This window comes from Bos indicus, chromosome X, assembly GCF_029378745.1.
Source record: "Bos indicus isolate NIAB-ARS_2022 breed Sahiwal x Tharparkar chromosome X, NIAB-ARS_B.indTharparkar_mat_pri_1.0, whole genome shotgun sequence".
Lineage (NCBI taxonomy): Eukaryota > Metazoa > Chordata > Mammalia > Artiodactyla > Bovidae > Bos > Bos indicus.
In genome coordinates, this window is record NC_091789.1 from 88,203,115 (window position 1) to 88,230,783 (window position 27,669).

Genomic DNA, 27,669 nt, shown 5'->3' on the forward strand with positions numbered 1-27,669 from the left:
TTATTGATTTGGGCCCTCCTTTTTCCTTGATGACTCTGAGAAAATATTTATCAATTTTGTTTATGTTTTCAACTAGCTCTTAGTTTCATTAATCTTTTCTGTTTTTTGTTAATTGTTGTGTATATTTCATTTATTTCTGCTCTAGTTTATGATTTCTTTTCTTGTAGTGACTGGCTTTTGTTTATTCTTTCTCTTGTTACTTTATGTGTAAAGTTAGGTTGTTTGAGATTTTCCTCATTTTATGAGTTAGACTTATATTGCTGTAACATTCCATTTTTGAATTGCTTTTGCTGCATTCCATAAAACTTGGATTGTTGTGTTTTCATTTTCATTTTGTCTCTAGGTATTTTTTATTTCCTCTTTGATTTCTTCAGTGATCCTTTTGGTTGTTCAACTGTTTATCCTCTATATGTTTATGTTTTTTGCAGTTTTTTTTCTTATAGTTGATTTTTAGTCATAATGTTGTGATTATAAAAGATACTTAGTGTGATTTCTATCTCCTTCAATTTACTGACACTTGTTTTGTGCCTTAGCTTGTGATCTGTCTTTGAAAATGGCTCATATATATTTGAAAAGAATGTATATTCTACAGCAAGCTTTTGAATAGAATGTTTTATATATAAAAATATGCCCCTCTTTTGGTGGGGCCTACTGTTGTGGGCACACTGGTGAGCATGGGCTGATCCCCACCACCTGATTGTTTACCTACTGCTGAAGCTTCTGCCTGCTGATGGGCCAGTCTGAGTTCTATTGCAGTTGGTGGTGGGGTCCAAGGAGCCCTGTTACTGGTTAATGCCCCTTGGTAGTTTAGGCTGTGTCCTGGTCCTGGCCCATTGGTGGGCTTGGCTGGGCACTGGTTGGCTTCTTGTGAGGCCTAAAGTGTCCCAGAACGGTTGTCAAGCTGCTGCTGGATCAAGCTGGGACCTGGGGCTTGGTATCAGCCTGTTGCTTGGTGGGTCTGGATCTTGGGTAAGCTGGTTGTGGGACATGATGTATCTCAAAGCTGATTTCAGCACATTGCTTGGCAGTGTTGGGGCCCAATATGTTCTAGGGCTGTTACCTGTCTGCTGCAGAGTAAACGAGTTCCTTGGGGCTCATGCCAGCTTATTGGTGGGTGGGCCTGGATCCTGGAGTGTCTGGGTAGTCCTGGGGGACCTATTGCTGCTTCTAGCCTGCTGGTGGATGCAGCTGTATCCCTGTATGGCTCCTAGGGCTTGTGCTAACTGGCTGGTGGATAGGGCCATGTCCAACATTAATAAGCTACAGGGAGGATTCCAAAATGGTGCTTTCTAGCATTTTTTTCCTCATGGTAGAATTAGCACCTCAAAATGGTAGCCTCCAGCTTCTATGTCCCCAGGGTGAGTTCCACTTGGCTCATGTCTCTCTGTATGGCTCTCTACTATCAGCAGGTGAATATGACCCAGGAACCTTCCTCCTTGCTTCTCAGAGCATGTGAGATTTTGTGTGCAACCTTTAAGAATAGAATACCTATTTCCTGTACACCTCTGGCTCTCCTTAAAGCAAGCCCTGCTGGCTTTCAAAGTCATATATTCTGAGGCCTTGTCTTCTCGGTTCAGGACCCCTTGACTAGGAATCTAATATGAAGATCAAACCCCTTGCTCCTTGAGGATAAATTCTACGATTGTGATTATCCTCTTATTTGTGGATCACCTGTTTAGAGGTGTGGGCCTTGACTCTACCATGCATGCGCCCCTCCCACCTATCTAGTTGTGATTCTTTCCTTATATCTGTAATTGTAGAAGATCTTTCCTGCTAGTCTTCAGGTCATTCTCACCATTGACTGTTGCTCTGTAAATAGTTGTAATGTTACTGAACAGGGTTCTTGGCCTTCCCCAGTCAATAGAAATTGACTACAGACCAGACAAGAAGTTCAGGCAAGGCTTTATTGTGGCCCCTGATGCATCAGGGGCAGCAAGAACAGACAACAAGTTCCCTTACTTGATTGCCTCCCAAAGCAGGGCAAGGTTGGTCCTTATAGGGGTGAGGGTAGAAGTGTGTCCACGGGTTGGAACAGAGGGGTAGCTTAGGCTTTTTGTCCACACCATAGGTGGTGGTGTGTGTAGGGGGCATGCACAATACTCTGCTTTTGCTCCCATCCCCCTGCTTTTGCTCCAGGCTCTTCAAAAGTGGCAGTTTTTTTTGTCTCTTTGTATCTTTTGTCCACAATTTGTCCCAACTGGGCATGCATGCAGTTATTTTTGGTCCCATACAATTTGCTTGCATTTTGTTGCTGGAACAGTGGTGTGGCCATGTGCAAGCATTGCAACACGGCAACAAAGGGTCTGAGGTCTGTCTGTCTCAGTAATTTTGGTGGGCCTATGGGAGGAGGTAAGCTCAGGTTTCTCCTACTCCACCATCTTGGGCACTCTTGTTTCAAGAACTAGTCTTAAATCCTAGTTCCAAGGCCTAATAAATTGTGATCTTGAGTAAATCAGTTATGGTTGCTCACTATCATTTTTCTCATCAGAAAAAATGTCAAGGATGATAGTCTAGTTTATAAATATTTATTGAACACTAACTTTTTACTAGGTGCTAGAGATATAAAGATAAATAAGATGCTGCCCACATCCTTGAGTTCTTAGTCAAGTAGGGGAATCAGACGTGAAAAAGAGAGGCTTTAATACAATGCAGAAAACACAAAGTAGACAGTATATATATTGGGGAAAGATTTTTGAGGAAATGAAAGCTGAACTGCAGGTTGTAGCACAAGTGAGTTTGTCAAAGAATATAGATAAAGTCATTTTGGGTGGAGGAAACAATATATGCAAAGTTGGAGTCATGAAAGAGCATGATACATGTGTGAAATAGGAGTTCTTTCACACTGATGGGACATCATAAATTAGATGAGGGTGGCTGAAGGTGAACCTGGAGTGGTGGGAAGGATGTTGTCCCTTGAGCTGTGATGTCATCTCACCAAATCTAATGGAGTTGAGAGTTTAAAAAGGGAATGTGAGCACATGATGTAGTTAATTACTCTTATCTTGCAAGGCTGACAATGCTTGATATCCTAAGTGTTGGAGTTTTAGAAGGCAGATTGAAAGATGAATATAGAATTGTGTTTCTCTAGTGCAGGAGCAAGAAAAACGATAGACCTGCAAAGGGCTTGAGTGTGACAATGAGAGGGAATTTATTTGATGATCAACTGTATGGGCCAGTTAGGACAGTATAGTGCTTAGGTACAAACTTGGCACTTTGGGCAGAAACACAAATTCAGTGTTTCTGAATTTGAGACAGCAAGGTTGGTAGTATTATTCCCATTTAATAGATTATGAAGTTTATATTCAGAGAGGAAAAATTATTTACCTTGGGCCACATACCTAGTAAAAGTCATAACTGAGACAAGACCCCAGCTTTTAAACTTCTTAGTTTATTGATATTTCTACTATTCTGACTTGGGTGACTTTGGGTGAGCCATTTTGCCCCTCTGAGCTTCACTTCCCTCTTAGGGCTGTTATGAAGAAAAGTGGTTTAAAGATACCTAGCATAATATGTGGCATGTATTAGTAATCAATAAATGTTACTTCTCTTTTCTATACCACATTGCCTCTGTTGTAAACTGAACTAGGTGGGATTTGAGGAATTTTAATCTGTGAACATGGGCTTCCCTTGTGACTCAGTGGTAAATAATCTTCCAGCAGTGTAGAAGCCACAGGGAACACAGGTTCGATCCCTGGGTCAGGAAGGTCCCCTGGAGGACATGGCAACCCACTCCAGTATTCTTGCCTGGAGAATCCCATGGACAGAGGAGCATGGCAGGCTATAGTCCATGGGGTGGCAAAGAGCTGAACATGACTGAAGCAACTTAACACACACTCAACCTGTGAACCCAATGAATTTCTATGGTTTTGTTAAGTGCCCACAAGACTAATGTGGGATACGTTGTCCTGCACACATGAAATACCAAATTCCACCTTGACTATGACAAAAATATCCTTATTTTCCCTACTCCTGCCCTATCTTTGGAGAGACTGCTTTTGTAATTCCCATCATCTTAAAGGTTCTGGAAATGGGAAACCAAAAATGTTTTTCCTCCTATCTTCTATCTGCCACTGTAATGGAAGGGACATTTCAGAAACCACTTACCCAGTGTAATCTCCCTACCTAGAAGTCTCATGAAATTTTATTTTGTATACTTAATACCATTTGTGCACCCCATTTCTCCTACATCCCCCTTATGAGTTTCCTATTTAATATACCATACTTGGAAAAGAATACTGGTTTATTCTGAGCAGTTTCTTCTGAACTCAGTCATTGATTTTTGGAACAGAGAAAAACCATCTGCCACCTTGCTACAACTACGCTTTGAGGGGACAAGGTCCTCAATGAGGCTAAACATTGTTCCTGCTGCCGTAACAGATGCCTTCCAAGTGACATTAAGGACACTGCAGTAAGCAAAAGAAGCTTCTGTGTATTTTTTACAAACTGGCTATTCATCCTTCTGTTATTTCAGGGGCCCTTGGACTTAACTCTGAAGTACTGTGTGAGAAGGAAGACGGAGTCTATCGATAAGAGATTCTGTTTCGATATAGAAACAAATGAAAGGTAAGGATGTGAACTGGCAGCATCCCATGTGCCAGTTTCTGAGCCTGGGTAGGTATTTTATTTTCATCTGTCATCTCTTTTTGATAAAAATGAGCAAAACTATTCATGACACCATTTTATTGGCTCTTTTGGCTGCCCCTCCCAGAGATCCCTGTTAGAGCTGGACCAGAGCTGGTTCTCTCTATTCAAGGTTCAGTCAGCTTTGCCTTACTTGCTGTAGGCAGAAGTTACTCCTAGGATTTAATTTGCTATGATATATGCAAAAGGTCAGTATTTGGTGATGCTGCAAAAGAACAGGATAACAAAACTCATTCTTTTTTATCCCAATATACAAGAACAAATTAATTGAAACACATATTTAAGGGAACGTAGATTGGATGGAGGGTGGTAGTTCTACTGGGGATGCTTTTTTTCCCCCATTTGGTACAAATGATGTGGATTTTTCCTACCTTGCAGATATTTATGTAAAGTGTAAATAGTTTAATTATCAACTTTCTGATTTCAGCAAAGCTTGCAATCTTTGGACTTGGTTGCATTTGTTCCTATCCAATTCTCTCTTTTTTTCTTTTCAACCTGGACAATTTATTGGTAGGGAACTTTAACTTTTACTTTTGAATTTTAAAATGAGAGCATTTGGAGTAACTTTGGAAAGAGACATTTTATGTAGTTGGGAAGTTGATCCACAATTTAGTGAGTATATGTGTTTCTATATTTTATTTCCATCTATTATTCCTATGTATTTGGCATTAAGTATTATAATAGAATTTAACAAAAGATCAGATTGCTAGAAAGGAACTTGGTTGAATTACAATATCATATGAGCAAAACTATCAGTGACTAGAATCATATAGATCAGATTAAGAAAATAAGGCATTTTTTTTGGTCTTGGTATAAGTAGCTATTAGTTCCCTTTCCCATTTTAAATTTATGTATGTGAATCTATATGCTCTCTTTGTTAAGAATGGATGGTCCCAGTCAAAGATGGCTGTAATAGTAAACAGTGTTAGTGAAAATCATGAGGCTGTCACTCATTTCCACCCCACAACTTTGAGCTCAGTAGGAAGGGGAAAGCAACTGTTGGCTGTGGCTTCCTTTTTATGAACCTTTAGTGTCTTTGGGTCTGCTGAATTAATGCACTTAAATAAAGTTAAAGTTTTTCTGTGTCTAATTCCATTCTGATTCAGTTTTCAGCTTAAATTTGCAAGCCACCTACAAGTATTATTCTCATAGACTCAAAGCATTTGCAAACAGTTTGGCCCTGAGGTTGAGGGCAAGGATCAATATATATTTATAAGGATCTATCTATCTATCTATAGATATATTGCATCTAGTGCTATGTATGGCTCATAGTAGATACTGAATCTGGTATTCATTTTTAAAATTTTCCCCTACCCAAGAATACTGGGGAATTCTGAAGCTAGAACTCAGGATTAAAGTTTTGATATAGCTATGATTTTACTTACCACATATTGGGCATTTAAAAAATATTCCTCCACTGAACTCCGCCCTTATTTTACAGGTGAGGAGACGGGGACTTGTATATGTTTAATTGCCTTGCCTAATCAAAGTCACATAGTGGCAAGATTGAGCTCAAACTCTGGTCTGTAGGTCTCTAAACCCCATGTTCTTTTCAATTTTATTCCATTGTCTATTATAAGCAGAATAAATATGTTGTGAGATAGAGGGTCAAATATAATAATGCACAGATGCTGAGGTGCCTCTGTGTGTGTGGAGTTTTCTGAGTAATATGATGTCCGCATCTGCTTTCCTGGCTGGTCAATCTGATATAAGGGGCAGAGGCAGGCCTCGCAGTAGACATCAGGCACCTGTACTCATGTTCCCTGCTGAATTGAACAGATGGCTCTTTGAATCCCCTTTTCTATTTCTGGGATAGAGGATAACTTTTTTTTATTGTTCCTACCAATATTTGAAGCCACAGTCTCATAGCTCATCAGAACTTGAAGGACATTATAGTAATAATAATAACATTGATGATGACAATGACAGCAACAACTGCTAACATTCACTGAGTACCTCTATGTGCTAGGCACCATTCTCAACCTTTATTTTATTGTTTTTCTTTGCTTTTTTAATTATTTATTTTAATTGGAGTCTAATTGCTTTACAATATTGTGGTGGTTTTTGCCATACATTGACATGAATCAGCCAGGGTGTACATGTGTTCCCCCCATCCTGAAGCGCCCTCCAACCTCCCTCCCCAACCCATCCCCTCTGGGTTGTCCCAGAGCACTGGCTTTGAGTGCCCTGCTTCATGCATCAAACCTGTACTGGTCATCTATTTTACATATGGTAATATACATGTTTCAATGTTATTCTCTCAAATCATCCCACCCTCGCCTTCTCTCACAGAGTCCAAAAGTCTGTTCTTTACATTTGTGTCTCTTTTGCTATCTTCCATATAGGGTTGTCATTACCATCTTTCTAAATTCCATATATATGCATTAATATACTGCATTGGTGTTTCTCTTTCTGACTTACTTCACTCTGTATAATAGGATCCATTTTCATCCACCTCGTTTTAAATGCATAATTTCCTTTAGTCTTCATCACAGTCACATGAAGTGGGCAGTGTTTCTATCCCAATCTCACAAAGACCAGGAGACAGAGAGAAGTTAAGCACTTAGATTATACAACTAGTAAATGTTAGAGCTAGGATCCAAATCCAGGTATACTAATTGCCAAGCCCACATTCTTAACCACTGAACTCTACTGCAAATATGTTATATATGCCTTTTTGTTTTAGAGGAGTGACTGAGACCTCAGGGTGGGCACAGGATTTGTCTAAAATCATGATGGAAAAGCCTGGCCTAGAAGTCAGTACTCTTTCTACTTTGTCATTTTGTTCTTAACAACATTGTTCTTTGAATTTGACTTTTAGTAGCACCAGAGAATCTCCAAATGCTTCCTGAATAGTCACTTATTTATTCTTTCAGCTTCTCTGTATGATCAAGGAAGGATACATACCAGCTTTCTGATTTCCTAAATAGGAAAAATGTGTCTGTAATAGCTTTAACTTCGTATCTAGTCTGCAGCATCTGCTTTATGTTTTTTGCCCATTTTCTTGCTTTCCTTCTTTCTAGCTTCAGGATCCATCTGGGTAATTATTTTTACAGAGATTTGTAGACTTTCTAGCCCCATAAGATATGTCTAAAAGGTTGGATATTTCTTAGAGAAAGGTAAACTTGAAAAGAGTCCAGTACTGAAAGCGAAGTCCTAGTTTTCAATTGATTCTGGCTTAAAGATCATTTGGGGGCTTTACTTATTAAGGAGTACTTTAATGTAGTAAGAGACAGAAGGACAGGTAGGATAGGAATCCCATGGTATCAGACTAAAAAGGACCTACCAGTTCATCAGATCCAAATCTTTTATGGCTAAAGAAATTGAAGCACAGTGACTTTTCCACTGAACTCTCTTGTCATTACTCTGTTACTGTGTCATGACTCAGAGAGGTCTCATCTTAACATGGAAGGAGCGAGAGGAACAAATATCTCCTGGTGGCACAACTAGGCAGAGAATGGAAGTGACCTTATGCCTGCAAGTAATATGATTAATCCCCAAATTCCAGTTTGGTTTTGAAGGTCCGAGAAGAACAGTGTATACCAAATTGGGGTATATCTGGGTATATAGTTGCAGTTACTGGAAATAAATAAAATAAAATTGGATTTCAAGTTGTATGTCATGCAGAAGAGGCCTTATAATGTATTAGCTAAGAAAGAACATGGCTGCTGGAATAAAATTCCTAAATCAAAACCCTGGCTCTACACTTACCACGGACTCAGGTAACTTCTCTGTGCCTCAGTTTTCCCTTCTGTAAAATAGGGATTTCTATAGTCCCTGCTTTATAGGCTTCTTGTGTAGATTAAGTGAATTTATACCTATAAAGTACTTATAGTACTATGGCACTGGCTGAGCATTCAGTAACTAGTAGTTGTTGTTATTATTTGTAAGATTGCTTAAAAAAAAAAATAAGATTGCTTAAATCAGCCAGAAGGCCTCCCTGTGCATGTTGTTGACTTCTTTCCAACCAAAGTGCTCCTTGGACATCCTAGGTGGTAGAAGTATCAAAGCCATTTTCCTGATACATGTACTTACAGTGAACATGCTCAGAACCATTTGAACTCAGACCAAATGACTGGCTTCTAAGAGCAAGAGGCAGGGAGAGCTTCAGTTTGTTTTAAGCACACAGTGGTATCAATTTAAGTCTGTATTATGGTGAGGTGTCAGCATCTGCCTTCATATTTCCTTGCCTGACCCTGGCATGAAGCCACCAAGATACTACCTCCATCAATGTTTCCAAAATTACTGTTCTCTAAGTTCCATTGTTTTTCTGAGTAAACAAAGATTTTGAAAAATTGGCAATCTATATCCCTGTGTCTGCTCAGTGTCGTAACTCTCAGGGCTGAGCGGAACCCTAGATTATAAGACTCAATTCTCTCAGTTAACTTTTCTGCTCTCAACTTGTCATTTATTCCTTAGACCAGGAACCATCACTCTGCAAGCTCTTTCAGAAGCTAACAGAAGACTATGGATGGAGGCTATGGATGGGAAAGAACCTGTAAGTTACCCTGGGGAAACCTCAGTTACATAGGCCAGTATATGATTGTGCTCTAGTGGTAGCAGTGAGTCCAGGACAATTAAATGGTGGTAGATAATTCATACTCAAAAGTTTAGAGTTAGAAGGAAATGCTGAATAACATTTCTTGTTTAACAAGTTAGGCAACTTGAGTTCCAGAGATGGTAAAGGACTTCTCTAGAATTAGCCTCAGAAAGGCATCACAAGGGACCAGAAACTAGGTCTCTCAGCTTCTTTCTTCTTATACAGCTATGCCCACAAGGTTTTCTTAAGAAAGAAATTAAGCCTGTTTGTAGTTTATAGCATTAATATGTGTTCATATATAAGGATGGAAAATAATTTTCATGACTGTGAACAAGCATTTATTAAGATTTTATTCAGAATGGTTTTACTGCCTCTCCCTTACATTCCTAAGTCAGCTTATTCTCTTTAAGGGCAGGAGATGGCATTGCCATCCTATATCCCACAATGCACCATTCCACTTAGAACACTGTTACATAGGATTACAAGGAATACTTTTACAGGGCTAACAATTATCATAGAAAGACCAATATGAACAGTCAGGTCACCAAAAAGCATTTTTTTTCTTCAGTATCTTCTGTGTAGGTTTCTTCTTGTGGCATATGATGTAATGTCAGCTTCTTAATTGTGGAATCCCAAAAGGTTATATTTGGGTCTGGTTCTGCCATTCAATGATTGTGTGACCTTGAACTACTTATTTAATTTCTCTGAGATTCTTCTCTTTGATGAAATGGCTTTAATAATTTCTGTTCTAGCTATCTCACATAGTTTCTTTGAAAGAAATCAATTGAAAGCCAGTTTGTCAACCATAATATGCTGTATCAGTTTGAAGTTCTTCTCACTGGTCTGAAGTCTTGGTGCAAAGCTACTGAAATTCAGTAGTATTTGGGTACAATCTAATCTTCTTGCCTTATGCAAGGCAAAAGCTTGCTAAAATGGAGAATACATTACAGGGACTTCTTTCTGTGGTTTCTAGTGCCTTGAAGACTAGTGAGGAAGGCCCAGCTATAAGATTGCATGTATAGCAACTAAGAAGATACCAGGAGAGAACTGGTGTTGTAAGGACTGTCATCCAGAAAATAGGCCAGGGCCTTTCTCTGCTCCCTTCTCTCACAGAAACTTGGAACTTAACCGTTACATGCCTATGATATTTTTCTAGCAGGATACTAGCAAGCCCAGCAAGACATTTTATTCTTTTTTGTTGTTGTTCATATTTATTTCTTATTTTTTAATCAAAATATACTTAATTTACAATGTTGTAAGTCATTTTACTCTTAATTCCCTCTCCTAAACTTGCTCCCCCTTTAAAGTTTTAAAAATCAAAGGATACAGATGGCTTTTTGTGAAGAATGATGTTAGAACATGGGCCCTCTGAATGTGGATCCTTATCAACTTGACCTGTCTCACTGACCTATCCATGGGCATACACATATAGGCAGAAAATTTTATTTTAAAATGAGAGATTTTTAAAACAGATTATACAGATGGCACATAGAGGACTTATTTCCTGCATTACTAATGTTGCTTCTGCTCTACTAACAACCCCCCTCCCCAATTCACTAATATTACACATAGTAAGATCAGTTCTTGAAGGAACATCTACTGCAACGCTGATAATTTTAGAGATATGAATTTTGAAGTCTAGAGAATGAATGGGACATGCCTAAGTTTCATAATGATGTAGCCATAAAGCCAAGACTAGGCTTCAGGAGTCAAGGATCTCCTCTTGTTTCTCACATAGCTATCACAATTCATACTTTAAGATGACTCAGAGAAAGTTTGGTGAATACATGGATCTCTTTCAGATGGGCACTTGCTTTTCTACCCATCTGGGTAGAAAATACCCACTAACACCTTTGGGTAAGGAGATTGATATTAGTAATATTTAAATTTTACCATCAGCTATTCAACACTGCAGTCTCCTATCCAGATCATTGAAGGTTTGTTTGGTGAGGCTTATTACAGCAAGATCTAACTCTGCTTTCTTCTGCCAATAACCTGGAGAAAACCACTTCCTTTCTGTCATACTCTCTTGCTCCATCAGGAACAGTTTTACATAAGTAAATGTCTAAGATGGGTAGGCTACCACTGCAGTGAGCTGTGTGAAATCCAATGTAATCTTCAGGGATTGTTAATTCTACTGTTTCTAGTGACCTAGGCAAAAATGATTCTGTTTAGCCTGTTTATTACTTGTTAAACTCTTAAAGTCACTAATGCTTTTGATGGCTTATTTGAGGAAAGATATTTAATTTTTCTATACTTACCTATAGTTATTTGCAATATCCATGGCTCTTTCTGTCTCTTTTTTTTTTTGTAGATCTACCACAGCCCTATTACAAAACAGGAAGAAAGTAAGTTAGATTTCTGATCTACTGGCATTATAAACTGTTAGCTATCCTAATCACAGTAAATCCTATCATGAATAATTTGTAATATTGATGCAAATATATTTATGGATACCTTTGTGTGAAATGAAATTCAGACCTGCTTTTTTAGAAGATGTCTTTCGATTGAACTAAGGAAGTCACTTTATCTATCTTAGATATTTGGTGGGGTAGTTGTAGTAATATAGAGAAACACTAATTATATTCTTATTTTTCTAGACACACAATAGAAATTGTGTGCATTTCCAGCCTAATTTTTCACACTTGATGTAGCTCATGCCTCAAGCAGATATACAAAAAAGGTCAAGTAAAAACATTTTGTGTTATAAGAGTAACACAACTCTAACCACTTCTCTCACCCAAATGAAGAATCTTTCCATTTAATGGTGATTGAAGGAGAGAGACTAAAGCCCTAATTCTCTCACTGTAGTCTGTTAACCAGATCCCTGAAGGTTTTTTAGGTGAGGCTTATTGCAGCAGGATCTAACTCTGCTTTCTTTTGCTTGAAACAGTGGAACTGAATGAAGTGGGATTCAAGTTTGTTAGGAAGTGCATCAATATAATTGAGACCAAAGGTAAGATATGAGCCATAGCCTTGGCATCAATTGAATCTGTTTATTCTTTTTTAAATGATTTTAAAAATGTATTTAATTTTTATTGACATATAGTTGATGTGCAATATTAGGATCACAGCCTTGTCATGGCAAAGAGGCTAGCATAACTCAATAAAGCCATGAGTCATACCATGCAGGGCCATCCAAGACAGATGGGTCACAGTGAAGAGTTCTGACAAAACAAAAACCTCCAGTGATCCAGTGGAGGAGGAAATGGCAAACCACATCACTATTCTTGCCTGGAGAACCCCATGGACAGTATGAAAAGACAAAAAGATATGGAACTGGAAGATGAATCCCCCAGGTTAAAAGGTGTCCAATATGCTACTGCAGAAGATCTGAGGGCAATTATGAGGGCCATTACTAATATCTACAGAAAGAATGAAGCAGATGAGCCAAAGTGGAAATGATGCTCAGTTATAGATGGAGGTGAAAGTAAAGTCCAATGTTGTAAAGAACAATAGTGTATAGGAACCTAGAATGTTAGGTCCATGAATCAAGGCAAATTGGACATGGTCAAGCAGGAGATGGAGCGCGTGAACATCAAAATCTTAGGAATCATTGAACTAAAATGGACAAGAATGGGTGAATTTAATTCAGATAACCATTTTATGTGTGTGTGTGTGTGTGTGTGTGTGTGTGTGTGTGTGTGTGTGTGTATAGTATCTACTCTACTACTGTGGGCAAGAATCCCTTAGAAGAAATGCAGTAGAACTCATAGTCAACAAAGGAGTCCAAAATACAGTATTTGGGTGCAACCGCAAAAAGCGCACAGACAGTTCATTTTCAAGGCAAACCATTCATCTCCACAGTAATCTGTCTATACCCCAAATACTCGTGCTAGAGAAGCTGAAGTTGAACAGTTCTATGAAAACCTACAAGACCTTCTAAAACTAACACCAAAAAAAATGTCCTTTCCATCATAGGGGATTGGAATGCAAAAGTAGGAAATCAAGAGATACATGGACTAACTGGCAAGTTTGGCCTTGGAGTAAAAAACGAAGCAGGGCAAAGGCTAAAAGAGTTTTGACAAGAGAACTTGCTGATCATGGCAAACACCCTTTTCAACAACCCAAGAGACAATTCTACACATGGACATCACCAGATGGTCAATACCAAACTCAGATCGATTGTGTTCTTTGCAGCCAAAGATGGAGAAGCTCTGCAAAGTCAGCAAAAACAAAACCTGGAGCTGACTGTGGCTCAGATCATGAGCTCCTTATTACAAAATTCAGGCTTAACTTGAAGAAAGTAGGGAAAACCACAAGGCCATTCAGTTAAGTTCAGTTCAGTCGCCCAGTCGTGTCTGACTCTTTGCGACCCCATGAATCGCAGCACGCCAGGCTTCCCTGTCCATCACCAACTCCCAGAGTTCATTCAAACTTACGTCCATTGAGTCAGTGATGCCATCCAACCATCTCATCCTCTATCGTCCCCTTCTTCTCCCGCCCCCAATCCCTCCCAGCATCAGAGTCTTTTCCAATGAGTCAACTCTTCGCATGAGGTGGCCAAAGTACTGGAGTTTCAGCTTTAGCATCATTCCTTCCAAAGAACACCCAGGACTGATCTGCTTTAGAATGAACTGGTTGGATCTCCTGGCAGTCCAAGGGACTCTCAAGAGTCTTCTCCAACACCACAGTTCAAAAGCATCAATTCTTCGGGGCTCAGCTTTCTTCACAGTCCAACTCTCACATCCATACATGACTACTGGAAAAACCATAGCCTTGACTAGACGGACCTTTGTTGGCAAAGTGATGTCTTTGCTTTTGAATATACTATCTAGGTTGGTCATAACTTTTCTTCCAAGGAGTAAGCATCTTTTAATTTCATGGCTGCAGTCACCATCTGCAGTGATTTTGGAGCCCCAAAAAATAAAGTCTGACACTGTTTCCACTGTTTCCCCATCTATTTCCCATGAAGTGATGGGACCAGATGCCGTGATCTTCGTTTTCTGAATGTTGAGCTTTAAGCCAACTTTTTCACTCTCCACTTTCACTTTCATCAAGAGGCTTTTTAGTTCCTCTTCACTTTGTGTCATAAGGGTGGTATCATCTGCATATCTGAGGTTATTCATATTTCTCCCAGCAATCTTGACTCCAGCTTGTGCTTCTTCCAGCCCAGCGTTTCTCATGATGTACTCTGCATATAAGTTAAATAAGCAGGGTGATAATATACAGCCTTGATGTATTCCTTTTCCTATTTGGAACCAGTCTGTTGTTCCATATGCAGTTCTAACTGTTGCTTCCTGAACTGCATATAGGTTTGTCAAGAGGCAGGTTAGGTGGTCTGGTATTCCCATCTCTTTCTGAATTTTCCACAGTTTGTTGTGATCCACACAGTCAAAGGCTTTGGCATAGTTAATAAAGCAGAAATAGATATTTTTCTGAAACTCTCTTGCTTTTTCCATGATCCAGCTGATGTTGGCAATTTGATCTCTGGTTCCTCTGCCTTTTCTAAAACCAGCTTGAACATCTGGAAGTTCACGGTTCATGTATTGCTGAAGCCTGGCTTGGAGAATTTTGAGCATTACTCGGCCATTAAGTATGACCTAAATCAATTCCCTTTATACAGCTGTGATGAGTGGATTCAAGGGATTAGATTTTGGAGACAGAATGTCTAAGGAACTATGTATGGAGATTTGTAACATTGTATAGCAGGCAGTGACCAAAGCCATTCCAAAGAAAAAGAAATACAAGGAGGCCACGTGGTTGTCTGAGGAAGCATTGCAAATAGCTGAGGAATGAAGTAAAGCAAAGACAGGGGAGAAAGGGAAAGACATACCAAACAGAATGTGGAGTTCCAGAGAATGGCAAGGAGAGAAAAGAAGTCCTACTTAAACTAACAATGCAAAGACATAGAGGAGAACAGTACAATGGGAAAGGCTGGAGATCTCTTCAAGAAAATTGAAGATCTTATGGGAACATTTCATTCAAGGATGGGCACAATAAAGGATAGAAACATTAAGGATGTAACAGAAGTAGAAGGTATTAAGAAGAGGTGGCAGGAATACACAGAAGAACTATACAAGAAAGGTCTTAATGACCCAGATAACCACGATGGTGTGTGGTCACTCATCTAGAACTAAACATCCTGGAGTTTGAAGTCAAGTGTGACTTAGGAAGCATTATTACAAACAAAGCTAGTGGAGGAGACAGAATGCCAGCTGAGATATTTAAAATACTAAAAGATGATGCTGTTAAAGTGCTGCACTCAATAAGTCAGCAAATTTGGAAAATTCAGCTGTGGCCACAGGACTGAAAAAGGTCAGTTTTTATTCCAATCTCAAAGAAGGGCAATGCCAAAGAACGTTCAAACTACTGTACAATCATGTTCATTTCACATACAAGTAAGGTTATATTCAGAATCCTTCAAGCTAGGCTTTAGCAGTATGTGAACTGAGCTTCCAGATGTACAAGATGGGTTTCAAAGAGGCAGAGGAACCAGAACTCAAATTGCCAACATTCTTAGGATTATGGAAAAAGCAAAGGAGTTCCAAAAAGACATATACTTCTGTTTCATTGACTATGCTAAAGCCTTTGACTGTGTGGATCCCAACAATCTGTGGAAAATTCTTAAAAAGATGGGAATACCAGACCACCTTACCTTTCTCCTGAGAAAACTGTATTATGGTCAAGAAGCAAGACTTAGAACCAAATATGAATAATTTGTGGTTTCCTGCTTTTAGTGATAAAGAACTTCAAATGGCATATAAAATATTTTTAAATACTATCTGGCGCTTTTCAAGCAGTGTTATGATAGTTCCACTCTAAATAAATAAGAGTTCAGTTTCTGCCACAATACATATTGATTTAAAAATTGTTGGGGACAAAGTTAAAATCCAGCAAATGTGGCATTAATATTTTTCTAGGTTGATAATACTTTCTTATTTCTGAAAATGTTTTGAATGTAGGCAAGGGTAGCATATAAGCCAGGGCTCTTTTTTCCCCCTAAATGTTGCTTCAATCTTTCTCAGTACACAAAATATTCACTTGCTTCACACCTGCCATACTCTAGCTCTCTCTTACTTTATATCCCTGCCCAAGGACAACTTCAAGGTTGATATCTCCTCCTTTTTCAACTAAACCCAAGCTTCTTTCCAAAATGATGATGCTGTTCTCTGTTATCCGCTGCTAATCACATAAGCATTTTTTTTTCTATTTACTATAGAATGTGTTCTTTTCTAGTCATGTTATTGAGGGTTTGGTACAATCCAAATGAAAGTATGGAAAGAATAATTTGCAGAGATGTTTCAGGACTGTTTCCTTATTGTAGAGGAGGGCTGGAGAGATTGGAGACAGTAGGGAGACCCTTTCTTGTTTGAACTGAATCCATTGTGTAAATACCCACTTTTTCTACCTTGAGGGAGATGAAAGTTCTAGCTATATTAATAAAACTGACCTGGTTTTCTTTCTCTAGGAATCAAGACAGAGGGATTGTACCGTACCGTGGGCAGCAATATTCAGGTTCAGAAGCTGCTGAATGCCTTTTTTGGTAACAATTTTAATTTCATAATTGTTTTGGAGAGTTGTTTGTATATTAGAAAGAAATATGGCTATAAGAGAAAGGAGACATTGATAAAGGTTGTAGAATATATTTTTAAATATAAAATGTACACTTACTTGCCTATGCTGAGTCAGAGACACCTTTCCTTGAAACAATGATTAGCTTCTCTCCTTCTCAAATCTGGATTCTACCCCAACCTCTCCATTGGAACTACTCTGGCCAGGCATAGAAGGTATATTCTTGTGAAGTTCATGAACTCTTTTCAGTTTCTACCTTACTTGGTATCCTTATTGACCACTCCCTCCTTTTGAATCTTTCTCTCTACATGACATTTATGATTCAACAGTCTCTTAATTCTTCTAACATCATGTATTATTCCTTTCAAGTGACTTTTGTCAGGTCCTTTTTCTTCTTATTTTTTAAATCTTGTCTGGGTATTTTCCAGCCTTCTATCTTTGCCCCCCATTCACTACTTCAACATGTTTTCCTAATGATTAGATTTTTATCTTAGCTATGGATCATATTTTTCTTTTTTTTACATAAGTCTGGTAAGTTTTGTTACATGCTGTACATCGTGACTTGAGTGTTGCAGTTTTGGTGATTTATTTTTTAGTGTGTTGAATTTTATTTTGCAGTGAGTTATTTGTGTATCAGATTGCTTCATTTGAGGATTATTTTTAATCTTATTAGGACAGATATAAAGTATTCTTTCCTGGCTAGTTTAGCCTTACATTTAAGGTCTAATTTCTTTTGTCTCTTCATTTTTAGTGTTTGGAACTTAAACAGTTGCCAGCTCTGTGTGAGTTCTGGGTATTCTTCAGAATAAAGCTTCTTGGTATTTCTTTGTCTGGCCTCATGGATTTTCATCTTAGGCACTCATGGTTTTGTATTCAGTGACAGACTCAAGTGGACTCACAGCTAAGGGTTTTTCAGTTCTTTTTCTACATAGATCCCTCTTCTCTGGTATTCTGACCTGCAAAGTTTACTCTGAACTTCTAGTTAACTCAGCCTTTCTGACCTCTGATCTTTGTCTCTTCAACTGAGCAAAACGTCCATGCTCAGCTTGAGCTCTCACTCCCAATGCTACCATCCAGAAAATGTTTTCAGGTAGCAAACTGGTAATGATAAGGCTTATCTTGCTTTTCCCCCTGTTTTAGGGTTCTATACTCTGTATTGTTCAAGTACTACAAACAGCTATTTCTTATATTTTGTCCCAAATTCTAATTGTTATCACAGGAGAGAAAGTCTGGTTCTGGTTACTTCAACTCTCTTTGCTTTTTACTAGCACCTCTGTGCTGTCAACACACCAAAATCACTAATCCAGACATCATATCATGAGTTCTAAACTAATGGATCCAGTTTCCCACTGGACCTGTGCTTTTCAAACATATTTAGGTCATGGTGCACATTGGGCTTCCCTGGTGGCTCAGTGGTAAAGAATCTGCCTGCCAAAGCAGGAGATGAGGGTTCGATCCCTGGATCAGAAAGATCTCCTAGAGAAGGAAATAACAACCCACTTCAATATTCTTGTGTAGGAAATCCTGTGGCTAGAGGAACCTGGCAGGCTACAGTCCACAGGGTTGCAAAAGAGTCAGACATGACTTAGTAACTAAACAACAACAGCAACATACTAGAATTATCATATCTGTGCAACACACTCTGGTAAATGGATAAAACTGATCATGGCTGAGGCAGTAATCCCCAAAGGCTGAGGAAATCAGTACTGGAATTTTTGCACAAGATCTCTGTACATAGATATTCCACAAGTACATCTGATTTACATGCCCAAAATTAAACTCATTTTTTATGTCTTCATGAAAACCTGCTCTTCTTCCTGATTTTGAATGGTGATGAGCTGTTTGGTAATCTCAGTTCTCATAAAGTTTCATAGAACAAGTTGAGTGTGGAAAGTTGAAGTTTGGATAAAGCATATATTTTTGGTCTTTTCTGTGGTGCATAACTTAACTTCCACAACCTTACAGACTTGACATCTCAACCTGTTAGTACTTGAGGGTGCTATAGCATCCAGTAATAACAGTAATGTAGATTTTGCATTGCAAATTACATCACTGATGCCTCAATATGTCTTTGTTTATCACTTTACACTGTTGACTTTTAAAAATGTAAGTTCTGTTTTCCTGGCCAATTGACATTGTATTTTATAAGCTAAAGGACATTTCATATATAAAACAATTGACAGCATGGCTGAAGATACTTAGTCTCTGAAAAATTATTTAGTCTCATAAATTATTTAGAATTATATTTCCAGTATCACTACATTCTTCTACCTGATATATAATAAGCTAAAACAAAATGTCATACTACTCATCCTACTGATTCTGTTATAGGGTTCAATAGGACTGAAATGGTTCATTCAAATTACACATGACGGTACAATTCAGTTGGTATAGTGCATCTGTGCACATCAACCTTCAAATAGGAATATCTAAAAAATAGACAAAGAAGTTCTGAATATAAATATTTATAAATATAATGTGAAATAGTGTTAATTTACTTATGTATGCATACAACTGGTAAACCTTGATCCCTGGCCCATTATCTAAGTAATTCTAGATCTGGTGATGATCCTAATTCATTTATTTATTAATTTTAGCAAATATTTGAGTACCTACAAAGGGCCAAGCATTACACTCAGGGCTATAGATTAAACACTGAACATATTGCTTGTATTTCCTGTCTTTGTGCGACTTATATTCTATGGAGAAGACTCAGCTAGCATATAATCTATACTTATGTAGGGAGACCTCCCTTCAAAGCTTCTCTCGTATTATGTCTTCTGGAGATTTTCACCAGGATACTCAATTTCGCCGCTTCTTTTGACCTACCCTGATCTTTTCCCACACCACTATGAATTGGCTGCCTTGGCTTCATGTAGGCTCACCATAATTTATCCAGGAAGAAAAGCATTCATTTTCTTTTACCAGTATATCTTGTCCTTAATTCTTTCCTTAAGTCTCATGCTCTTTTCCAGCTATTTTTAACCCCTAAATCTGTATACTGTAGACTACCTTCTATGACATCTCCTATAATACTTAACTGTAGGCTTTCTTCTGTTGTTTACTAGAGCCTTTCATACTTCCTGTACATAAAAAATATGTCTTTTTGGCAAATAAAATATAACAATCAAAAGGGATATATCCACAATTAATAATTATTTTTCAATCAGTTTGTTGGTTTACTAGTCACATTTCTCCCCTACCCTAGATTGTTGCATGATCAGTTCAGTTCAGTTCAGTCGCTCAGTCATGTCCAACTCTTTGTGACCCCATGAATCGCAGCACACAGGCCTCCCTGTCCATCACCAACTCCTGGAGTTCACCCAGACTCACGTCCATCGAGTCAGTGATGCCATCCAGCCATCTCATCCTCTGTCGTCCCCTTCTCCTCCTGCCCCCAATCCCTCCCAGCATCAGAGTCTTTTCCAATGAGTCAACTCTTCACATGAGGTGGCCAAAGTACTGGAGTTTCAGCTCCAGCATCATTCCTTCCAAAGAAATCCCAGGGCTGATCTCCTTCAGAATGGACTGGTTAGATCTCCTTGCAGTCCAAGGGACTCTCAAGAGTCTTTTGCAACACCACAGTTCAAAAGCATCAATTCTTCAGTGCTCAGCCTTCTTCACAGTCCAACTTTCACTTTCATACATGACCACAGGAAAAACCATAGCCTTGACTAGACAAACCTTTGTTGGCAAAGTAATGTCTCTGCTTTTGAATATGCTATCTAGGTTGGTCATAACTTTCCTTCCAAGGAGTAAGCGTCTTTTAATTTCATGGCTGCAGTCACCATCTGCAGTGATTTTGGAGCCCCCAAAAATAAAGTCTGGCACTGTTTCCACTGTTTCCCCATCTATTTCCCATGAAGTGATGGGACCAGATGCCATGATCTTCGTTTTCTGAATGTTGAGCTTTAAGCCAACTTTTTCACTCTCCACTTTCACTTTCATCAAGAGGCTTTTTAGTTCCTCTTCACTTTGCATATTCAAAAGCAGAGACATCTTTTCATGTGCATTTTGGGCACCTGTATGTCTTCTTTTAGATCTTCTGCCCATTTTTTTCACATTTTTAATCTATCTTTTGTTTAAATTAAAATAAATTTTATTGGAGTGTAGTTGATTTACAATGTTATGTTAATTTCAATTGTACAGAGTGAAGTAAGTCATATAGTAATACAAATATCATGAAATCATTTATATGTGGAATCTAAAAGAAGGATACAAATGAACTTATCTACAAAACAGAAATAGAATTACAGATGTAGAAAACAAGCTTATGGTTCTCAGAGGATAAGTTGGGGTGTATAATTTAGAAGATTGAAACTGACATATACATACTACTATATGTAAAGTAGATAACTGAGAAGGATCAACTGTATACCTCGGGGAACTCTGCTCATTACTTTGTAGTGACCTATATGGGAGAAGAATCTAAAAACAAGTGGATGTATGTATATCTGCCTATTTTTTGGTTGGGTTGTTTGTTCGGTTTTTTATGTTGAACTGCATGAGGTGTTTGTATATTTTGAACATTAATTCCATGTTGGTTGTTCTGGTAGTAAATAAATTTTCCCATTCTGAGGACTGTTTGTTCATTTTGCTTTTTAATTTTGGGGGAGATATCATTGATTTACAGTGTTGTGTTAGTCTCAGGTTCTTGCTTTTCCTTTGTTGCTTTTAATATTTGTTCCTTGCTTTTAATTTATGTCAGTTTGATTAATATGTGTCTTGGCATGTTCCTCCTTGTCTTTATCCTGTATGGGACTCTCTGTCCTTTTTGGACTTGGGTGACTGTTTCTTTTCTCATGTCAGTGAAGTTTTTGGCTATAATCTCTTCAAATATTTTCCAGGCTCTTTGTCTTTCTCTTCTTCTTCTGGGACCTCTATAATGTGAATACCGATGTGCTTAATGTTGTCCCAGAAGTTTCTGACACTGTACTCATTTCTTTTCATTCATTTTTCTTTATTTTGTTCTGTGGCAGTGATTTTTATCAATCACTGTTTTTCTGCTCACTTCTTTGTTCTACAACCTCAGTTATTTTGCTATTGATTCCTTCTTCTGTATTTTTCATTTCAGTTATTGTGTTGTTTATCTGTTTGTTTGTTCTTTAATTCTTCTATCTCTTTGTCAAACATTTCTTGTATCTGTGTCTGTGCATCCGTTCTTCTTCCAAAATTTTGAATCATCTTTACTATCATCTCTGAATTTTTTTTTAAGGTATATTGCCTAGCTTCTCTTTGTTTGGTTGTTCTTGTGGATTTTTATCTTGTTCCTTCATCTGCTACTTGTTTCTTTGTTGTCTTATTTTGTCTAACTTTCTGCATTTGTGGTTTCCTTTCTACAAGCTGCAGGATATTTTTTCTTGCTTCTGGTGTTTGTCTCCTGGTGGATGAGATATGTCCAGGAGCGTGTGCTGGATTCCTGGCTAGAGAGACTCATGCCTTCCCTTTGGTGAGTGTAGCTGGATTTTATCCTTCTCATGGGCAGGGCTGTGTCAAGGAGTGTGTTTTGAAATGGATGTGCTGCCCAGTATGACTTTAGGCAACCTGTCTCTTTATGGGTGGGGTTGTGGGTTGTTTTCCTATCTTGCTGATTGTTTGTCCTAAGGCATTCCAGCACTATAGCATGTAAGCCATTGTATGGAGCTGGGTCTTGTTTCCAAAATGGGGACTTCCTGAACAGCTCATGTCAATAAATATTTCCTGGTTCCCCTGCTACCAATGTCCTTGTTCCCAAAGTGAGCTTTAGCTGATCCCTGTTTTCTCCAGAGACCCTCCAAACATCCTATGTAGATTTAGCCTAGGTTCCTATAGAGGTACTTCTTTGTGCTGGGCCCCAGTGCTCTTGAGATCTTGTGTGCACCCACCAAGAGTTGAGTCTCTATATTCCCCAGCCCTGTGGAGTTCCTGCATTCAAACTCTGCTTGCCTTTGTCAACATAAAAAAACATAAAAGTTAAGAGTTTTTCATTCAGTGGAAATTTTTAGGACTTTAAGCCTGGGAGACAGCATCTCAAGTGACTCTGAGAGAATTACTCCAAGGAGGCAGGGGAAGGAGTCAGGTTATATACAAGTTTACAAAAAAGGGCAAGTAGTCTGAATATCAAAAGTATTTTTGTTAATTAAAGAAAACCAGACATCCCAAGCTAAGGAATTTAGCACTTTTCTATGCATGGGAAAATGCAAGAATCTGGGCTCACTGAAATAATTTCTTTCATATGTATCTCAGCTATCTGGGGCCAGTATCCTCGGTTTTTCACATCCTGAGTTCCTTGGTGCTCACCATAGGGTGTGGCTGTAGCCTGATGGCTGCCAGATCACAGGTATTGGTCTTCTTTCTCTGTGCCCTCAGGGCTCAGAAATTCACATTTGGAGGGCCTGAGTCACTGATGAGTGTGACATCCTTGCTTACTGATATGGGAGGAAATATTCCATTTCTCATCTTCAAGACCAGATGCCATGGGAGTTCCTCCTAATGCCGGACCCTCAGACTGCCTTAGAGGGCTATTTTTATGTGGGAACATCCTTGTGTAGCCTGTGTGCTTTAATATTTTTTAGTGAGAGTGCTATTTTTAGTATGGATGTCTACCACTTCCTTCCTCAGTGTATGCTGGCCATTATCCCCTTGATAGGTGTAGCTGATATTGTAGTGACTGGAGCCTGCCCTGGATATTGAGCTGGGCATGCCCTTTGCTCTCTGGTTGTCATTGCACTGTTAGGGATGGAGTCTACTCCCTAATTGTTGGAGCATAGTCCCTGGGATCTGTTTCTGTGTTGTGTTTCTGATCTGTAGTGCAAGGTACACAGGATTGGAACATTCCCACTGGGAGAGTAGCCACTGAGTATTCTTCCTCTGGTTCTGCTTACCTGTGAGTGTACTCTGTTCTGTCATCTTTCACAAGTTGTGCAAATTGCACTGTTTTTGTAACTGTTCTCAGCCCCATCTTAACTGTCAGTATGCTGTCAATTTGTACTGGTGCCTCTCAGGTGGTGTTTTCACTAGGCCACCAGCATAGATCCACTGATGTCACGTCCCTGTACTGCAGTAATCATGGACCAGTACATGCTGTGGGCACTGTGGGGACAGCTCAGACTCTGGCCTGTTCCACCCCTATATGTATGTACCCACAAAGCCTACAGCTGTTAAAGCTAGACCTGTCTCAGATGCAGAGGCACTCATGGTTTGTTCAGATGTTCCACAGACACTGATTTTCCAAAGCCAAGAGCAGGTGTGTATGTCTGTGTTTTTCACGGGTGTGGGGAGAGATTTTGGAGAAGGAAATGGCAACCTACTCCAGTATTCTTGCCTGGAGAATCCCAGGGACGGAGCCTGGTGGGTTGCCGTCTATGGGGTCACACAGAGTTAGACATGACTGAAGCTACTTAGCAGCAGCAGCAGCAGCAGCAGAGGAGAAATTTTAGCTCTTCTTCCTTAGTTTCACAGCCCCTGGGACTCTGCTATTGTTTCAGCCCTACCTTTGCATGTGAGCCACCCACCAACATCTGGTCCTAAGGCTGCCCTAGAATGCAGGAGCCTACTCTGGTGGGACTGGGGTAGCGGTGGTGCTTGACCAGGGCACATGAGCCTACCTTGAAGGGGAGTCTAGTTATATGTTATGTAGTAAAAATAAAATACAATATCCTCTAGCCTAAAAAGTAAATTTCATTATTTAATGACCACATGAGTTCTTTTTTTCAAGGGAAATGACTGGTAAATACAATCAATTATGTGATTAACTCCTTTGTATTCTAGTAATAGTTTATGATACAGTTCCCATTTGATTAAGGAACATAATTATCAGGTTCACAGTATAAAACACATTTCTAAAATCATTTTTCCTGTGAAAAAATGAAAAGTTACTATTTCCCATATAACAGTTGAATTTACACTTTGGAAGGCATAATTTTAAATTATTTAGCTATATTTTAAAGATTCTTGGCAATTAAAGAGGAATAATTTTGGGAAATAATTCTTCCATTCTCCTCAGCTTATATTCTAAAATCATTTCTTTTTCTATTTTAGCAGTCCTGATAATACTTTTTATACTGTCAACTTAAAAAAATTCACAACCTAAAAGTTGAGAATTATGCTCTATACTTTTATATGTATGGGAAGATACAAGAGTCTGGGCTCACTGAAACCATTCCTTTCAGCTATCCAGGCCAGTATCCTGTGTTTTTCACATCTTGAGCTCCCTTGGGGCTCACCTTAGGGAATGACTGCAGTCTGATAGCTGCTAATTCACATGTATTTTTCTATTTCTGAGTACCCTTAGGGCTCACCAGGTCACATTGGAGGGCTGCAATCACTGAAGACTGTGACATCCTTCTTTACTGATATGGCAAGAAATACTCCATTTCTCAATACCATCCAGAGGCTTTGACTGGTCTTTCAGTTCAGTTCAGTCACTCAGTTGTGTCTGACTCTTTGCGACCCCGTTAATTGCAGCATGCCAGGCCTCGCTGTCCATCACCAACACCCAGAGTTCACTCAGACTCACATCCATCAAGTCAGTGATGCCATCCAGCCATCTCATCCTCTGTCGTCCCCTTCTCCTCCTGCCCCCAGTCCCTCCCAGCATCAGAGTCTTTTCCAATGAGTCAACTCTTCATGTGAGGTGGTCAAAGTACTGGAGTTTCAGCTTAGCATCAGTCCTTCCAAAGAACACCCAGGGCTGATCTCCATAGAATGGACTGCTTGGATCTCCTGGCAGTCCAAGGGACTCTCAAGAGTCTTATCCAACACCACAGTTCAAAAGCATCAATTCTTCAGTGCTCACCTTTCTTCAAAGTCCAACTCTCACATCCATACATGACCACTGGAAAAACCATAGCCTTGACTAGACAGACCTTTGTTGGCAAAGTAATGTCTTTGCTTTTGAATATGCTATCTAGGTTGGCCATAACTTTCCTTCCAAGGAATAAGCATATTTTAATTTCATTGCTGCAATCACCATCTGCAGTGATTTTGGAGCCCCCCAAAAGATAAAGTCCGACACTGTTTCCACTGCTTCCCCATCTATTTCCCATGAAGTGATGGGACCAGATGCCGTGATCTTAGTTTTCTAAATGTTGAGCTTTAAGCCAACTTTTTCACTCTCCTCTTTCCCTTTCATCAAGAGGCTTTTTAGTTCCTCTTCACTTTCTGCCCTAAGGGTGGTGTCATCTGCATATCTGAGGTTATTGATATTTCTCCTGGCAATCTTGATTCCAGTTTGTGCTTCTTCCAGCCCAGCGTTTCTCATGATGTACTCTGCATATAAGTTCAATAAGCAGGGTGACAATATACAGCCTTGACGTACTCCTTTTCCTATTTGGAACCAGTCTTTTGTTCTATGTCCAGTTCTAACTGTTGCTTCTTGATCTTCATATAAATTTCTCAAGAGGCAGGTGAGGTGGTCTGGTATTCCTATTTCAGAATTTTCCACAGTTTATTGGGATCCATACAGTCAAAGGCTTTGGCATAGTCAATTAATAGAAATAGATGTTTTTCTGGAACTCTCTTGCTTTTTCGATGATCTAGCGGATGTTGGCAATTTGATCTCTGGTTCCTCTGCCTTTTCTAAAACCAGCTTGAACATCTGGAAGTTCACACATATTAAATGCACAATCATATTCTTGAAGAAAATTTTATTTTGTTATTTTATCATTAATAATTTTTATGAAATTTGGATTATATAAAGAACTTTAGAATCATACAAAGTATAATAAATAATATTGTGAGCATGCAAGAACTCAGAATAAAAAAAGAGAACATTACTATAGAGTGAAAGCTCCCCACATATCCTTCACAGATCACTTTATTTTCTTATGTATTAGTAGATATCTGGAGAAGGCAATGGCACCCCACTCCAGTAGTCTTGCCTGGAAAATCCCATGGACGGAGGAGCCTGGTGGGCTGCAGTCCATGGGGTCGCAAAGAGTCGGACACGACTGAGCGACTTCACTTTCACTTTTCACTTTCATGCATTGGAGAAGAAAATGGCAACCCACTCAAGTGCTCTTGCCTGGAGAATCCCAGGGACAGGGGAGCCTGGTGAGCTGCCATCTCTGGGGTCACACAGAGTTGGACACGACTGAAGCGACTTATCAGCAGCAGCAGTAGATATCTAGCATCTGAAATTTCATACTTACTATTTTCTTACTTTGAAAATATTTTTATTGAAATACAGTTGACTTACAGTGTTGTACAGGTGAATAGAGAGTAAGGGATTTTACCCTACAGTGAACCATCAGTTCAGTTCAGTTCAGTCACTCAGTCATGTCCAACTCTTTGTGAACCCATGAATCACAGCACACCAGGCCTCCCTGTCCATCACCAACTCCTGGAGTTCACTCAGACTCACGTCCATCGAGTCAGTGATGCCATCCAGCCATCTCATCCTCTGTCATCCCCTTCTCCTCCTGCCCCCAATCCCTCCTAGCATCAGAGTCTTTTCCAATGAGTCAACTCTTCGCATGAGGTGGCCAAAGTACTGGAGTTTCAGCTCCAGCATCATTCCTTCCAAAGAAATCCCAGGGCTGATCTCCTTCAGAATGGACTGGTTGGATCTCCTGGCAGTCCAAGGGACTCTTCAAGAGTCTTCTCCAACTGCTCTATTAGTTTTCTAGTGGAGTCTTTGGTGTTTCTATGTAGAGGATCATGTCATCTGCAAACAGTGAGAGTTTTACTTTAATGTTTGTTGTGGTTTTATCATATATGGCTTTTATTATGTTGAGGTATGTTCCTTCCATTCCTGCTTTCTGGAGGGTTTTTATCATAAATGCATGCTGAATTTTGTCAAATGCTTTCTCTGCATCTATTGAGATAATCCTATGGTTTTTATCTTTCAATTTGTTAATGTCGTGTATCACATTGATTGATTTATGAATATTGAAGCATTCTTACGTCCCTGGGATAAAGCCCATTTGGTCATGATATATGATCTTTTTAATATCTTGTTGGATTCTGTTTGCTAGAATTTTGTTAAGAATTTT

At 39.1% G+C, this 27,669-nt stretch overlaps 1 protein-coding gene across 5 annotated transcripts in view; it reads left to right on the forward strand.

The window, feature by feature from the left end:
* Positions 1-27,669, forward strand: part of OPHN1 (oligophrenin 1) — a 627,556-nt gene that overhangs the window by 351,291 nt on the left and 248,596 nt on the right. For all 5 annotated transcript variants that reach the window (XM_070784718.1, XM_070784715.1, XM_070784720.1 and 2 more), the window contains 5 exons: positions 4,472-4,563; positions 9,061-9,139; positions 11,496-11,529; positions 12,075-12,137; positions 16,593-16,667. In XM_070784718.1, coding sequence (XP_070640819.1) covers positions 4,472-4,563; positions 9,061-9,139; positions 11,496-11,529; positions 12,075-12,137; positions 16,593-16,667 — 343 coding nt within the window. The remainder of the gene's footprint in view (positions 1-4,471; positions 4,564-9,060; positions 9,140-11,495; positions 11,530-12,074; positions 12,138-16,592; positions 16,668-27,669) is intronic.